This window comes from Spea bombifrons, chromosome 1 (genome assembly GCF_027358695.1).
Source record: "Spea bombifrons isolate aSpeBom1 chromosome 1, aSpeBom1.2.pri, whole genome shotgun sequence".
Classification (NCBI taxonomy): domain Eukaryota; kingdom Metazoa; phylum Chordata; class Amphibia; order Anura; family Pelobatidae; genus Spea; species Spea bombifrons.
The window spans coordinates 131643025-131655188 of NC_071087.1; the positions used below are offsets into that span (position 1 = coordinate 131643025).

General features: G+C 39.7%; 1 protein-coding gene across 1 annotated transcript; it reads left to right on the top strand.

The window, feature by feature from the left end:
* The first annotated feature begins 5715 nt into the window (after window positions 1-5715).
* On the top strand, window positions 5716-10364 carry PPIC (peptidylprolyl isomerase C). The gene is made up of 5 exons (XM_053457647.1): window positions 5716-5893; window positions 6888-7001; window positions 8233-8326; window positions 9093-9277; window positions 10214-10364. Exons 1-5 carry the CDS (start codon window positions 5774-5776, stop codon window positions 10346-10348), a joined length of 648 nt encoding a protein of 215 aa, XP_053313622.1. The 5' UTR covers window positions 5716-5773; the 3' UTR covers window positions 10349-10364.
* The last annotated feature ends 1800 nt before the right edge of the window (window positions 10365-12164 follow it).

A 12164-nucleotide genomic window follows, 5' to 3' on the forward strand; every position in this document is an offset into this window, starting at 1 on the left:
CACGGCAAGGTACTGGAACACGGCAAGGTACTGGAACACGGCAAGGTACTGGAACACGGCAAGGTACTGGAACAAATCAGGAACCAAACAGGTAGTCCTCAAACAATACAATGTCAAGGCCCAGACTGCAGGGCTGGGCAGGCTATAAAGGCTGACTTGATTAGGTAAGCAACTGCAGCTGGACCTGGTAATTGGCCTGAGTGGCAAGGGCGGCCACTAGTGGCTGGAAACATGAAAATGAATGGCAAGGTTTTGGATAAGTCCAGCTAGCGCATGGTGAAACGTGACATATTCTCTTGGTGTTACCAATATTGTCCGCAATCATAAAGTAAAGTAAAACTACAGACAAAATAAAAATGAATCTCATGTCAACAATAATTTTGTACATTTAAGTACAGCATAAATATGGGAACAGGATTATATGGATTGCAGCATTATATGGGAGAAGAAACCTACTTGCCCCGATCCTACGTCCACTGAAGATGCTACTGTGATATACAAGAATAGGGATGGAATAATCCACTGAGAGAGCTAGTGTCACGAATACAAGCAGTATGTGGGAATGCAATTTGTGTAAGGTTTTCAGGAGATTGGAACCACAATTAATTGAAGAATGTTGCATGGTGTTAATGCAGAGGGCCAGCATGATATTTTTATTAGGGATACATGAACCCTAAACCTATATAAACAATACAGGGAAAGCCAGGTTGCATCAGATGTACAGAGTAACTACTGCCTAGAAACCAGGATGAAGAATTTCTGAGATATTCCATTTCTCTATATGCCTTAACGCTATGTGGATAGTATACATAAGTTGAGTAATTTGGATCCTCCATTGTAAAGTAATATTTCAGGTTCATCTGTGTTCTTGGTTCATTAGTAAGATAAATGCTGTGATGGGTGAAGGCTTGCCAGATATCTTCGACATTTTCTTCTTTGTTGTGTACATATTGTGTGCATGATAAACAAGTAACCCTGCCACACATTTTTTGAACTCACACAATAGGTTTGTTATCATAATGATTTCCCAATGGCCCACTTAAACTAGAATAAAAGTATTGATTTCTCTGCAGCACACAGTTCAAAGAGACTTATTCTAGAGGGCCATGCCCTTCATTCAACTATAACATGTTCTTTTCCTTTTCTTAAGTCTGCAGATAATTTGAAAAATGTGGCATCTAATAAAACTGTCTGGAAAATGAAGGAAAGGTATTCATTATTTGTCAGGTGAAACAAGTGCAAATAAACAGCATTATGTTATTCTATGCTATGTTGATGAGGAAGATTTTAATGTACGAGTGAGTTATTGTCACTGCTTTTTTATCACTGAATGCAAACAGGTTTTCGTCAAAAGAGACTACAGTTTAAATGGATAGCAGTAAGTACGGTTCAATAGAACCGGCACCTATTGTATTAAGAAGGTTCAGTTGTATTACATTAGAGTTATAGTGCTAAAATGTTACAATCTCTCTGTTTAGTCACTCTTTTCTTGAAGAACATTCATTTTCAGAACTTGAATACAGCACATCCAAGTGACATAGGAGAGTGACCATCTACTCTATCTAGGTCTGCAATTACCAGGACACCTAAGGCAGAGATGTTTTCTAGAAACAATGAGGTTGGGTCTGGTCTGATCCATGTACCCAAGTATTTTAGTTTCTGGGGCACCATCTGAAAGGGTAAAGTGTTTGCAGTGTCTTGGTCTCTTGTGTGGGAACAGAGATATTCAGTTTTAAGATTAGATATGGAACTGTAGGTGAGAAGTTCACACATTTTGTTGGCCAAGGTATTGCGTAGCCAAATATCTTAAAGTGGAAGTGCAGTACTTTCAGGCTGTGTATATTAGGGTTCCACCTGACCACGAAAAAAGGGATTCCAGAGTATGAATAGGAGTGGAGAAAGAGGGCATTCTTGCCTTGTTCCATTAGTGATTTTGAAAGAACCAGAGGCAACCCCATTTACCCTGACTCTGGTGGTTCATGGAACAGTTGTGGGAGGAGAGGTTGTATCTGTAATGCCAGTATTTTGGTGAACAGTTTGAGGTCTATGTTTAAAAGTGAAATTGATCAGTAACTGCAGCATAGGACTGAATATTTATTGGGCTTAGAGATTACAACTATAGAGGCCTCTGATGATTAATGCTGAAGTATTTTTTATAATATTTCAGCATTAATTCATCTGGACCAAGAGCCCTGCCAAAGGCTGGGGCCCTAATCACCTGGTCTAGTTCTTCAATTGTAGTGGAAAATTCTCTTTTCTTTTTAGTCTGGATTGGAAAAATAGAAACAGTGCTGATATGTGTTACTCCAGCTCATATAGAAATGTACGCATATGTGTTGAAATAATAATGCTAAAAACAGGTTTTGATTGTCTTCTAAACCTGTATTTTTGTAAAAGATTTGCAAAGTGGTACTTCAGTGGCTGTATTGCTCCCACTTCCTCCTCCTCCTTTATAGCGATACCTTTAGAAGCAGTGGGACTGTAGCCCTGGTGTTTGAGGGACTGGACAAAGACATAGCGAATACCTCCAAAAACAATGAAATGTGAGAGCAACTGAGTGGACAAAGTACTGAATGTGACAGGGTGTGAGATTTCCAACATGTTACTGTACCATTTAGGGGAAAAGAGAGGACAGCTATTGAAAGAATGGTACATCACAATTTTTTACACAGTGCTGTAAATCCCTATGTTTATTTCACTTATTTTTTATTATTATTTATTATTGGGCAACTTTAATTGTTAAATGATTTCATACTACATTGTCAATGAATATGCCTGACAAGATAGTGTCATTGGCATCCATACCCAAGCAATGGGAAAACATCTATAACTCCCTGTCCCTTTCCCTCTGGTTGCTGGGCTAGGCAAACAATCCAGTGGCAACCTGCACAAACCATCAACATAGAAGCCTGTTAGACAGGCATCTACAGTGTTGATCTGAAGTGTATAGGTCTACACTATCGGCTCACATTCACCCAAATGCTGCAAAACTGACAGCACTTCACAGTATGGATGGACAATGACCCAAAACATACTGTTTTAGCAACCAAAGGGCATTTCAAGGCAAAAGAAGTGGAATTCTCTTCAATGGCAGTCACCTGATCTCAACTGTACAGGATTGTAGTATCTTGTTAGTTAAAAGCCACTTTTCAGCCAGGCCATTAATAAAATGAAAAGGAATGCCAGTGTTTAAAAAATCTTTGCAAACTTGGACCTAAAGAGTATATGGAGTCTATCAACCTGATGTTTTAATGAGAGGTGAAATGCTACCAGCTTTCTTTTCTTGCCAAATAGAAATCCATCTTTAGCTACAATTTTGACACATTTTGAAAAGCAAAGTCCAAAAGTACTTTCAGACAGTACATTTGCACATAAAATGCTGAAAATATTTTCACAAGTTTTTTTTCAAATACATACATAGCCCAGAGTGTCAGAAATTGTAGGGATGCTTACTTTGTGAGAATTACAATCTGTTGAAATATGATCATGAAACTCATAAACTTGTATTTAATTCACTGTCTAAAATATTTATTGTTGAACATATTTTTGGAGGAATATAATAATAAAACAAAGTAAAAATAGCATTCACTTTTCATTGTGATTATGTACAGTGAAGAAAAACATATTCTGGTAGGGTGTAAATGTACGATGATCTCTCAAGTCTGCAGATCATTAAAAAAAAAAAAGCACAAATGGCGACCGGGACGGACTGGGGAACAAAAGGAGCCCTGTCACCTTAAGGCCAACAGCCTCATTTATGTAATTTAGTGGTCACTGGATCAAAAGTGCAGTCTTCTAAGAAGGACCAAGCTGGTCCCTGTTCTGACTTAACTATGCATTATGCAGGTCCAGGTGCTGTCATCCATTTCAAATGTGCTTTTAACAAAAGTACCCACAGTGGAACTTGTCGTCTGTAATGTGAGAGGCTTGTATCATATTAACACAATATATAGTATCTGTCACATAGCAATGCTTTTTACGGGTAGTAATTGTTACACCACAAACATATCACGGGGGCCGTTGATCCTTCCTCCTTTTTGCCGTGTATGTTTTCACGTAAATTAACTAAATTGGGGAATGATTTACTAACAATGCTTTGCAACAAACTATAACTTCTCCAGCAGGGCACCTGTTCAGATGCCACAAGGAGAAAGGTGTGCTTGAGCTGCCTGGCAGCAACTCCCCGCTCATCTTTCCGCTTCCTAGCGCCAGGCTCCAATAGCTGTTTTAAAACAAGCTATTGTAATCGCAAGAATAAATATAATGGCCATATTTTATTAGCCCACCACTATGTCAATATACCCCAATCTTAGTCCTTGTAGTTCCTATGCACAAATATGACACATGATTCCACCATGTGTCATATTTCTTCTCCTTGAGTTACTGGGGTTTTTGTAGAATGAGTATCACCATGTTTTGGTCTTCACACTCTCCATTAATCTGTAAACATGTTTTTTCCCAAATGATTTAATTATCCTATGCTAGCTATTAGCTTTTATCCTTGATTCCATTACCATTTCCCACTGAATTCATAATTTATGACTATTTAGTTCTTCTTGTACTGCAGACATGATTTATCCTACATTAGTGTTTGTTTTACAGATGGACACATCTTTCACGCTCCATCAGTACAATAAAATCTAAAAAAGTATATCTGTACAAGTATAGTCATCTGCCAACATTTGTTTAAGGAATAGTTTTTTCTTTTAGGGTTATGCATCTCACATATTTTAACTATAATAAGCTCTTTTGCAAACATAGATTACTAGGTTACTATACAGAGTGTAAACAATTTTCCACTGGGCCATCTTCAAGATTTATGTGCGTTAGAAGTCGGAGTACTTTTTGGAAAAACATAAAGATGGAACCCGTATAAAACTTGTTCCACCTGTAAGGAAAAAATAACTATGAGTTATAGATGTATACTTAAACAGAATTTAATATGGGGACATTTGTGCAATGTACTCCAAAAAGGAACGTACTTTATACAAGATAAAAGCTAAAACATAAGCCAGTTTTATGATGGATTAATTTAATTTAACAATAAATATATCAAACTTTACAGACACTGCACAAAACCTGTAGTCTTGCCCTTTTGACTACATCAGGGGATAGTTAACGGAAGGCACAAGGTATTCATCTCATAAAACAAACACATTTCTAGACAATCCCTCTGCACTATAAAAAAATATCACCATACACTTACACATACATACACACACAGCCACTCTAACACTATACATTTACACATACACACACACACACACAGCCACTCTAACACCATACACTTACAGATAGATACACACACAGCCACTGTAACACCGTACATATACATACATATACACACACAGCCACTCTTACACCATACATTTACACATACATACACACACAACCACTCTAACACTATACAGTTACACATACATACACACACAGCCACTCTAAAATCATACACTTACACATACATACATAAACCTGCTCAAGCTCTCTGATCATGAATGAAACTCACACACTTCCCCCTCCCTCAACCTCCGTCTTTAAATCTTAGCTTTAATTCTAGAGCTATGCAGGGACCCTGTAATATGCATAACTTGTGGATAGCATTAGAAGTGAGGACTCCCTGCATATGCTGTATACAGGAGGCATGAGGTGGGGGCAGCCGAGGGAGGGCTGCATAGCGGAGTTAATAGGAGGAGGAGGAAATGAAGGAGGCCCCGGGTAACTGCTGACGTTGCCGGGCGGCTGGCTCAGAGGGTGGAGAGGTAATTTGGCCAGTATGGTTCCAGCTGTGGTGAAGAAGATGCGGACCCCGTGGGCTTTGCTGCTGCTGCTTGTGGCTCTTGCTGTGCCGGGCGCGCGGGCTTACAGGAAGCGGGGACCGGCAGTCACGGTCAAGGTAATGACCCGGGAGCCTCAATGTCCGTCCCAGCACCGGGTGCGCCCTATCTGCCCCTATAAGTGCCAAAGGCGGGGTGCGAAGCATTGTTTTCCCCTTCAACCGTTCTGGGGGTAAATAATGACCGGCGCTCTTAGTAAGTAAAAGTCAAACGCCGCTCGTATGATAAACTTTGTAAGAGGAGAGGGGGCCGGCACTCAAAGAGTTACTGCTGTAGCGGCTCCCCGATCGGATGAGTCCTTCCAGCTGGGCAGATACCGGGGCCGCTGCTTCACGCCGTATATAGAGATTGTACAGCGGGTCGGGGGAGGGGCACAGGTGACCCATCTCATATATATATATATATATATATATTATAATTACCCACTGAATAAACAGGCTTTCCCCGGCACATGCGTATGATGTCAGCTAAGGGGATGCATGCTTAAAATTCCTATTATCATTATAACTTGGAATTGGTTGTTGAGTCCTCCGTGCCGGGACGCTCCCAGGGCTGGATCTATTAGAATGTTCAGGGAAGCCTAAATCTGCAGAAACCTTCAGTTAGTGAACCCATCCAACCTTTAATATAAAGGATGAAAGGTTGACTGCTCGCTGTGGATGGTCATCACCTGGAAGATCTGCCATGTATGTGGTCAACCTTAGTGCTTGTTCTTTCTAAGCTTAAAGTTCCTTCCATCTCTAATGGTGGGGAGACATATCTGCCTCCGAAATAAAATGAATAATTCTGTGTCCTTCACCCCTACAACAACGCTCATAGAGAAGACGTTCCCATACACGTACCACTAGACCCTCCACTTACTTTAAGAGTTTTGAAGACCCAACTTTTTAAGAAGTCCTTACAACTGCTGCAGCCTCACAACTGAACCGAAATGAGTTTTAAATAAGATAACCTTCATATATGCACCGTAAGCCAAAGCTGATGCTCTTTAGTACATAAAGCCTCAGTTTATTCTTTTCTGGTAATGTTACTTTTTTTCATTTCATTCTGCAGGTCTTCTTTGATATAAAGATCGGCGACCGTGACGTCGGCCAAATTGTTATTGGTTTATTTGGCAATGTTGTCCCGAAGACTGTAGAGAATTTTGTAACTTTGGCAACTGGAGAGGTATGTTTTTTTTGTTTGTTTTTTTTTCTGTGAATTATAATGTGTGTGTGTTTGACATTAAAGTCAGGTTTTCATTTTTATTGAACATTAAAGAAAATAAAGATTTAGTTTTAATAATCCACTCTTAGCAAAGTTCTCTCTGGTAGTCCTGCATCAGGGTTTACTCCTGCCCTTTCCCTGATTAACATTACTTAGCCTCTTTCAAAAACTTTCATGTTGGGGCCAAGTATCTAAAGCCTTATTACCTGTTAAGCAAGGGATTCCCAGCTCAGGAGCCCATGGGTTTCTGGGTTCACCAAATGGCTAAAAGATTATTTTGGTTGCTGTACACAAGGTGGTCCTGGGTATGAATCCTGAAGCTAAACGTTATCCGTGTGACCAAAGCAGCTGTCTGAAGAGCATGCATGTGCATGTAACTTTTTTCCAGAATGTATGACCATGACAAATGATGGAATTCTTTTGCTGATCTTTCCTGATCCAGAACCCTCAGGACATTTAATAATCACAAATGTGTTAAACAATCGTATAGTAGTGTATCTCTGCCTTGATATCTCCATTTTTTTGTGTGGTAATAGCTATACAGGGAAGACTTTGTAGGGGTACTATTGCCCTTGGCCAACACCTGGATGGCCCAAATTCTTCAAACAGCCCACTTTGCACCAGCCTACTTGTGGAAGCATGAGCTCGGAGGTGTCGTGTAACACAATGTTACATGAACCCTCAGTAATAATGAGGCAGTGGAAATTGTATGCAAGCAGCTCCCACAATGCTTGTGCGTTAGAGTTTGCATTATAGTTGGTAAAGATTTATCTGTCTTGCTTTCTATCATCTGTCACCTAACAAAGTGGCATCTGATATGAAGAGAAATGTAAGGAGCGGAGCATTAAGGTAACAGAATAATTAAGTATTCTATTCTCCTCTTGGGTGACCAGACCCCTGGTGTGCCATCACTGAATGGGTTGGGTGTTATGTGTAAACTGGCCCATTTAAGCTATGGAGGCCTGTGATGAGTTACACAGCCTCCATGGAGTGCAGTAAAAGGCACTGCAGTCCTACTTTAAGACTCAGACCTCCACATATGACATTATTGTCCAGTGCCCTGTGGTGAGGAGAGCAATTGGGTGCTGTGGGCCAGACCTTGGGCAGCGCCCACGTAATTTCTCCTCTGCTTAGATGAGTTGTAATTAATGCTGTTTGTATAACCACTATGTATATATATATTTTAAATCAGAATGGATATGGCTACAAAGGGACTAAATTCCACAGAGTCATCAAAGATTTTATGATTCAAGGAGGTGACTTCACAGCTGGAGATGGGACAGGAGGTAAGTTTATTCTTAACTATTTCTGTCTATCATAAACAGTATTATGAAGTTGTATGCTTGAAGGGGAAGTCCATTGGGGAATTTTTTTATTATTAAGCATATAGTACAGTGCTGTATACAGTAATGTTCTTTTTCTCATTACAATGGATTGCGGCAGCCATTTTATTTATTGATGGTGACAATTTTGAGAAAATTAAGTTTTGCGCAAAATGGCTGCCAATATTCATTGTAATGGCCGCCATGCATATGTTACTCGATATGGATGAGCCCAGCATGCTATATGGGGAGTGTGGAAGCACTTGTGTTATTGGTGTTTAATTGATTTCAAGAAACTACAGCTGTCCTTTAATGGTAATGCTAACGAAGTCCATTTGTCCATAGAGTTTCATTGGTCACAATGTCCACCTGGGTAACTTTTCTCTGAATGGAGAACATATGAGAACCGGTGGAGCTGTAGTTAAGTAGAAAATGGAGTGCTACCAGTGGGTTATTCTTGCTCTGTTAATATGGATAGGAGCGTCAGATTATTGTGAAACTGGAATTTCCCACATCCTGGTGCTCAGTCGGTTAATTTATAGTATTTTCTCTAAAGCCCCATACTCCTATGGATGCTACCCCTTTTAGAACATGTGCAGCAACCTGATATGAAGCAAAACAAAGGTATAAAAGCAGAAGTATATATTTGCTCAGAAAAAGTACAACTCACAAGTTTAAACACTGGAAAGTACAGCCAAATAACTCTAGGCTTGTCCTGATTTTTCTACAGGTGTCAGTATATATGGAGAGTATTTCCCAGATGAGAACTTTAAGCTGAGACACTATGGCATTGGTTGGGTGAGCATGGCGAATGCAGGGCCAGATACCAACGGCTCACAGTTCTTCATCTCTACGACTAGACCTTTGTGGCTGGATGGAAAGCATGTGGTGTTCGGCAAGGTTCTGAAAGGCATGGTGAGAATAATGACTGTTGGTCAATCCAACAGCTGAAGGTTTGGTTCTTGAAAACCTATGAAATTTACAGTGTATAGATACATGATCCTAACACCGTGCGTAAACCAAATTTGTAAAGCTATAGCCAGCCAAATGGCAACAGGGCACTGTGTGACGTCTTGATGCATCTGCATTTGAGGCAGTACAACGCAGTCTCTACGGACATCATTAATTAGCCATCTGTTCACCAATTAACATATGTATTGACTAATAACATCCATTAACTTTATTAGTAGTATGCTAGTACTTTATATAATATTTATATATACAGAATTGGGATCATTGGTCAGATCTAACGGACTAGAAATGATTGCCAAAATATAGAAAGCTGGCGAATCTCTTCAGTTAAATGTAACGTTTTAAGTAAAGAACCATTCCTTGTACTTCAACCTACTACTGTTATTTTATTTGAAGGTTTGATCACATAAAACACTTCTATGGTAGCAGCCTGTTTTTGTGCCTGAGAAGGGTTCAGCTATCTAAATATTAGAAATGATGTCTGTGTTTAATTACAAGTGTATGAGGATAGGTGGGAATATGAAAATATTCTTAATGCTTTTTTATTAAAACAATTGACACTAAGCTGGACTTACTACAACCAGTAACTGAATATTTTTATTTTAACAAACACTTGGTATTTGTGTTTCTAGCTGTTTATACTCAAACTCTTATAACTTACATACACTCGGAAACCACAATCATATAAACATAGATTTTAACCGAGCACAAGTCCCACACAACCTATCTAGTCTGGCCATAGGTGATTAGTTATAGGCCTCCATTTGTTCCTGGGCTACAGACTTTCAGGGATCGCCTACATCTATTGAGAACAAAATTGGACATTTTGACTAATAAACCATAACAGTGTATTTTATTATTTTTTTTATATCTCTGCAGGCTGTTGTACACGCTATAGAACTTCAGGAGACAGATAAACGGGATCGTCCTTTGCAAGACTGCATGATTGTGAACAGTGGTAAAGTTGCAGTAAAGGAACCGTTTGTGGTTGAAGTGGATGACTGGGAAGACTAAAATTGATTTAGTACAACTTTTCTTATTTTTTATAAATTGTTTGCAAATAAATGTAAATATAACCACCACAAGTCGTTTAGATCATTTGACACCTAACTGCTGCTCTAGCAGAGGTCCTCTTTGGTTGGTTCTTCACAATGCATAGTGAGGTAGGTGCATGGCAAAATATGTGACAAATATTCATCTGTAGGGGAAATTATTTTATTTATTCAATCGGGGCTTTACCAGTGACAGATTTGTTGGACATTTTGTAATCTCACCTGATCAGAAAATATCAGATCACACCAAAGCAAAAAAAAGCAAACAAAGCCAAGTTTCCTTTAAGCTGAATTTATTACAATATATAAACATCAAATACATAATTATAGCATCAATCTGGTAGTGCTACAGGTATATAGTTCATACATTTTCACACACCATTTACTGCAATGTATAGGGAATACATCAAGACAAATGGTAACACATTCAAGAAATTGCTCATGCTGTATCAGTAGTGTTACTAGGTTATACTAACATCTTTCGTCTTCATGCCATCTACTAACATGTTTGCACCAAATAGAAAACGTTGTGACACTCGCCTAGACCCTGTCTTCTAGAGGTAAACAATGAGTAGACCGCTTATGTTCTATGTAAGAGTCAAGTGGTTCTGTACCTGAGATTAAACAATATACTCCATTCCCTTTTAGCTCTAGAAGAATGTTTGAGCTTTATACATTTTTGAGATCTGAAAATGTATTTGGCAGAATTATCGAATAAGGACCGCATTCACCAAAATATGTACTATGTTAAAAGAAAAGTTATCCACTAAAAATAATTTGTCATATCGACCTTTCTGTACTCTGTAGTAGAGGACTGCATTGGGAGGCGGGTCTTGCTGGTGCTGCCAGCGGGAGCGGGCGGTCAGGCGCTGTACCTGCGGGTCCCGGTAATCCCGCAAGGCTGCCTTCTCGCTGCTCCCTTACAGTGTCTCCTCTCTTGCTCTGCCCAGGAACAAAACGGATTCATGTGATGTGACATCACTTCCCATGACTCTGCCTTGTTCTTGGGCGGAGCAAGAGAAGAGACACTGAGGGAGCAGCGAGAAGGCAGCCTTGCGGGACTGCGCGGGAACTCTGCAGTTCAGGTAAGGAGGTGGGCGTGATTGGCCACAAATGTGGCGGGAGCTGGCGGGATTGGCCACATATGTGGCGGGAGCGGGGGGGAATGGAACACCTACATTGCGGGAGCGGGCCAAAAATCAGCGGGAGCGGGATTTAAAAAGCCATACCGCGCAGGGCTCTACTCTGCAGCGTCTCCAGGAGCCTGTTTTGATGAATGCAGACACAATCCTTTGGTATATTTGAATAAAATCAGACAAAATGTTTATCCTACATTTGCTTCACAATCAAGATGAAGTGCCATGGTTGGCTACACAAATTATACAGTCAGACTCAACTATGCATTATGCAGAGCATACTCCATAGGATCTAATGGTTGGCCCTTTATAACGCACAGTCAAGGATAAATGTTTAATCTCAACTGACCACATTATGAATAAACTTCTGTGTGTTTTGTGCGCTGACATATGAAATAACGGTGTTCATAATGTTGAATGTTCATAAAGGGGGCATCACAAGGATCTAAGTAATATGAGATCATTCAAGTTTATCAGCCACTATTTGTCATCCTATGACCTTTCCTGCAAAAGGAATATCAGTTCTCCTTGTATATAATTTTCATACACACCAATGCAAATCACATAATAATACACAAAAAAATTATTTCAGGAAACACATTTTAAACATAGTTAAACTACACCTATTTTGGAGAGATACTG